Source organism: Apaloderma vittatum, unplaced genomic scaffold (genome assembly GCF_000703405.1).
Source record: "Apaloderma vittatum isolate BGI_N311 unplaced genomic scaffold, ASM70340v1 scaffold45054, whole genome shotgun sequence".
Lineage (NCBI taxonomy): Eukaryota > Metazoa > Chordata > Aves > Trogoniformes > Trogonidae > Apaloderma > Apaloderma vittatum.
This window is the reverse complement of record NW_009711805.1, coordinates 1-5697: the sequence shown is the minus strand read 5'-3', so window position 1 is coordinate 5697 and position 5697 is coordinate 1. Positions and strand designations below refer to the sequence as shown.

General features: G+C 37.2%; 1 protein-coding gene across 1 annotated transcript; it reads right to left on the bottom strand.

Moving 5' to 3' along the window:
- Nucleotides 1-724: 724 nt before the first annotated feature.
- On the bottom strand, nt 725-4862 carry LOC104272674 (short transient receptor potential channel 1-like; the record flags this gene model as incomplete). Its single annotated transcript, XM_009867735.1, has 4 exons — nt 725-856; nt 2384-2586; nt 3414-3512; nt 4708-4862. Coding segments are annotated over 4 exons (589 nt in total), but the record flags the coding sequence as incomplete, so codon positions are not given.
- Nucleotides 4863-5697: the final 835 nt, after the last annotated feature.

Below are 5697 nucleotides of genomic sequence, written 5' to 3'. Positions count from 1 at the left end.
TTGTAGTGAGGTGGGGGCTGGTCTGTTCTCCCTAGTGCCGAGTGATAGGACAAGGGGAAACGGCCTTAAGTTGCACCAGAGGAAGTTCAGGTTGGATATCAGGAAGAATTTCTGTACTGCAAGAGTTGTCAGAGATTGGAACAGCCTGCCCAGGGAGGTGGCTGAGTGACCATACCTGGAGGTGTTTAAGAAACAGGTAGATGTTGTGCTGAGGGACATGGTTTAATGGTGTTCATAGGGCTAGGACAAAGGCTGGACTCTATCTTGAAGGTCTCTTCCAACTGAAACTGTTCTATGATTCTAAGAAACAGTATCTGAAACAACTCTTAACATAAAAGTCAGGTCAGTATAAACAAGGTGTTGCATATTTCTACTCTGATGTAGAGGGGAAAAAAAACCCTGCAGAGTACTAATGAGGTATCTGTATCATTAATAGGTGTGTGAGCTTGAAAAATGTCAGCATCTAGCATCATTATTAGTTATTTTTCCAGAGCAGAGTGGTGCAACTGGTGCAACTGTACACATTGAACTGTCTACACCTGAAAGGTTTTAAAGTAATTAAACTGTCAAAATAACTGCTAATAAAGCATAACTTATATTATTCAACTTGTTATTATATCCAATTATCAGTTCAAACACTGCAATTAAAAAAAATAAGAATACTCATTTCTATACATGTAATTTCATAAAATTATTAAAGTTGGTTTGTGCTTTCAATTCCTACCTGAATTCAACCTCAACAAGGCTTAATTCTTTCAAGTCTGCACTAAGTTCAAAAGCACGAAGGATTGGATCCTCCTCTGTCAACATGATTAAAGCAGGACTGGCCAAACACCGATAAATGTCAAGACGAAACCTGTGACAAAAGAACAGCACACAAAATGAAGATGTTTCATTTGATTAGCAGTTTCAAATCAGAATTGTTCCAAAAGTTTGCAAAAAACAGTCAGCTGAAAGAGAAAACAACTGGGTTTCTTAAAATCAAACACTACAGGCCTTAGATGTGGTACATCATGAAGTCATTGTCCTTTACATACTTCAAAATCCTGTTATTCTACAATCAAAAATTGGCCAAACTGCTTCCCTCTTCTTTGCCTCACTACTTCAACAGCAGAATGCCATCAGTTAAAGTAACAGTATTTGTAAATTGCTGATATCTCCTTCTCTGGAGACATTCAAAACTCGTCTGGACACGTTCCTGTGTGACCTACTGTAGGTGATCCTGCCCTGGCAGGGGGGCTGGACTAGATGATCTTTTGAGGTCCCTTCCAACCCCTGACATTCTGTGATTCTGTGTGATTTAAAATGTCATACAGTAGCTCTTACAGTTCTTCACAGGGAAGCAAGGCATTTAAGGGAATATTGTATTTTAACCAACTAAATTAAAAGCGAGGAGCTGTAATGCTTCAGTACACACACAGACACACACATAGAAATCAGGGAAAACATCTGAAGGGATGTGTTCCTCTTGTAAAACTAGTGCCCCCCGAACACTGAAAGGCTGTTATCTGTTCTAGTTTACACTAAGACCTGTCATCTCAAATGGTTCTATTGCTTGTTTGCTTTATCTCATACTGCGGTTAATAACATGGGGCATCAGATGCTTGTTGCCATTACAGCGATCAGAATGCAGCCTGCACTACATGAGCACCAGTAACCTATCCTTTAATTTCCCTTACATTTTGGTAATCTGGATACATACTAGAGTAATTATGTAGTAATTAATTCTATATTGTAATTATAAACCACTTATCATTGAGCTTTGTGATTTTCCACCCCAACTCTCATAAACTATATTCTACCCTCACATACGTCCCCAAGTCAACCATACAAGATTTTGCATAAGATTAGTAAATCCCTCTCCTCATTTGCACCTCTATTGATAAGCTTTCTACTTTGGAAAATTCTGGGGAAAAAATGAAAAAATAAAATAGACTTTAGTTCGTATTCATTGATCCATGCTACATAAACATTTTAAATAAGCAGCATACAGAATTATTCATCTTTTTTTGGCTCAAAAACCCTCAAGTATTACCTAACTTAAGAAAAAAAGGTATTTGCATAGTTTCTGTGCTCCTCAGCCAAAGATAGCTAGAATGTTTGTGACAACTGGTAGAAATGAAAGGCCTTTAATATGCACGGTGGCTAAGAGTATAAAAGCACAATAAAAAAGCGCCACTGCCTCCTGCAAGCCTTTTCAAGCATCTCAAGCCTTTCCAACCCACTCAAAGAACTACCATCTCCCACAATAAGGGCTACAATATATTAAAGGAATCCATTCATAAACCTCTTCTTAAAAAAGAAATATAATTAATCTGACACAAGCAACATCAGAGAAGTAAGCCAAGATTTTTCATTATTGTCTACAACTGCTAAGTCTAACCTGGAATGTCGCAGGCTATCTTTTTTGTTCTTTGCAGTACACAGCGTGCATTCGCAGCCTACAGCATGAGGCTTGGGTAATGATATATCCTGCTTTAAGAGCATGGTGAGAATTTCATAGTTGTTACGGTGAGCAGCTAAAATGACAGGTGCCACATCCATGGTTGTTGAGTACTCTGGGTTCTGAATGCGTTCCATCAGTTTCTGGAATAAAAGGTAGGAAGTATTTAAATTCACTACATACATTTTTACTATAATGTATATATGTAAGGAGTTTTTTTGACTGTTCAACAATTAATGTCTCCTTCAAAATATTTTCCTATGTTTCCTAACATGAAAATAAGAAGAAAGTTGTAACAACAGTCAAACACCTCTCATAAATACTGGAAAAGAAAAAACGGACACATAAATCTTTCCGGTTTATTTACACAGAAAACCTGACACTCAATACCTACCTTCCCCAGTATACATGCGTAATATTAAGAAATGTGTTTTGCTCCAGTCTGAGAAAATCTTATTACATATTTATTTACTATCTAAACGCATCTTAGTCCTTCCCTCCCTCACTACCCGTGAACTTCTTTCAAAAATTCATTGATACTTGAGCACTGCCAAGATAATTTTCATCTGATTAATTTCAAGGTGAAAATCCACTATTTATAAATTTGCTCCCAAAATCTATGAAGATCCAATACATGTATTACAATCAAGACTGCTAATTACATCGTAAAGTGTCTAAAAGAAAAGATTTTACTACTCCGTTTTTTTCTCTTCTGGACTAACTAGGCATCTGTTAGCATTTGGCAAGTATAAAGCCACTGGATTCCTCAGGCCGTAAAGCAAAAGTGTATTCTATCCTTTAAGACAAAAGAGGCTATAAAAAAAAATCCCTACTGTCCAGATTCTATTACCTTAGAGATGTAAAATTTCATTTAAGAACATTGTTCTAAATATACTATGGTTACCCAGAATGCAATCGCACACCCCCGTAATCCCTGACCAAAAATCAAGGAATAACAACACTCAACTACAATGGTTGGTCTGGAGGATCTTTTTGGTCGGTGGTTAAGTAGAATGTCAACAGCTCCCACAACTTCTGAGTCAATAGCCACCAAAAGTGCATCGGAAGACTAAGGAAAGAAAACAAGTCATACGTGAAAACCAGCACTAACTTAATTCTGAAGCCAAACTGCATTACTGTTTTTTAATTTACTTTTCAAGTACTAAAACTATGTTCTGTATTATCATCACACATATGATCAGGATATTAATTCATGTTGTCACTTCAAGAGTTAGAATGGCACTAGAGACCATTTGTTCCATTGCATAAACAGCAGAAAAAACAACTGCAGAAATTACTTGCCTGCAAAGATGACACAGGATACTTGCAAAAATCAAGTTCTAAAGGACAGTTTACCAGATTATTAAAAGCAGGTGTCTGTGTAACACAGCTCAGGTATACAGGATACTTCAGTCCTGCGTTCATAGTTCTTTGGAAACCTAGGAACATAGGGACTTTTTTCTGGGCTGGTAACTATGCTGAAACTTGCCTTAAATTGAGCTAATCAGCTTTTTATTTTAACTTACCTTTTTTTAAATTCACTTGAGAAAATTCAAAGTTTTATACTAAAAATGAAAGAGACAGACACACCTGTTATTACTGCCACTAGAAAGCAGATCCAAAAGCTTGCGATTTGCTTTTTGTTTTTTCCACATCCAATATCAAACCTAAAAAAGATACTACTTTTCCCTGTCTTACATACTTTAGCCGTCATAGCTGCAAGTCTCCCAGTAGTAGCAGCATGTCTAGTTAAAGAAGTATTCATAGTACGAAATCAACTCTGTGATCAACCAGAAATCAAGTTTAAGAAGAAAGCACTGCAGAAACATATGTCTGCCTTAACTCAAAATCATCTCAGATAATGTGCATTTTCCTAACTGTGCTACCGCTTAAAAAGTTATACTCCACAGCCAGAGATCCCTGTATTCTACACTTTTTAATGTGATGCACTCTGAGTATATACTTTCTATTTTGCTTCAAGATAACGTATACATTATCTCACAGGAAAACCATAACCAACAAAATTCAGACTTGTTAATTGAAAATGATACTATACATTTGTCATGCCAATAACATCCCACTAGAAAATTAGTGAGAACAAAATACTTTCACAATTACTAAATGGAAAAAGAACTTGAGCTGCCTACGAAGACAGATTCTAATGCTTCCAAATTCTGACAAATTAACAGAGAAGATACATAAAGCGTAGAATACACAGATGAATGACTACATTGAAAGTTTTCGGTAACTTATGTGTTGTATACCTGGCAGCCATAATCCAAAAGAAGCTGTAATATGTCCAAGTTTTCATTTTCAATAGTTATGGTAACAGCATTTCGTCCAAGCACATCCACACAGTTTATGTTCATTTCACCAGAGCTGTTTTCCTCTAAGAGTTTCTTAACCATGTAATAGTCACCTGCACAAGTAACATGAATGTAATTTAGTGTTAAAGCACTAAAATCATGTGAACATTGTTAAGTATCAGCTACCATCAAGAAAGACAACGTTCTATAGCTGACAACAGACATTGAGTATGTACGACAATTTAAGAAGGTGTGGTAAATAAACATCAGGAAGGAAACTAAAGATATTTTGGGAGGTCTCTTTCACTAAAGTACTATGGTATGTAACCCACTCCTTTGGATCCAGTCCTAAAAGCAAAACTGGGGCAATAGCTCATACATAACCCGTGAGATAGGAAACATTAAGTTTAACTACATCAGAGAAGGCCTCTCAGTTCAAAAAAACCCACAGGCTCAGAGAAATCCTCTCTGCAATGCTACAAACAGGTTTGCATCTTCCTTAAGCAGAAGCCACGTTAGTCTCCTCTGTGTCACTCAAATTTGAGCGCATATATCAAAACAGGTGTGACACAATGCTACAATGTTCTAAAATCCAAGCTAGGCAGGTCTGATGAGTTACCTACAGGAAGATGTACATAAGATACACTCTCCTATTTGATCGAATTATAGACACACCAGGCTGCTTTGTTTAGCATTATTCTGTTTAACTCATTTTTCTTGCCAAAGACAAAACTTTTAATTATTTTTGGTTTTAGGGCAACAAATTATTTTGCAACACAGAAAACTATCCCGCTGGGGATGGATGTCTCGGTAACCCTCACATTTGTAACAACCCTCTACTCAGAGACTGCTGTGACAGTGAACGCAGGAGATCACGGCAACTCCTCCGACACACAACGAACTCCCCCACAAACACAGAAGGTGCCGGCCCAACGTCTGCCCTGCCCC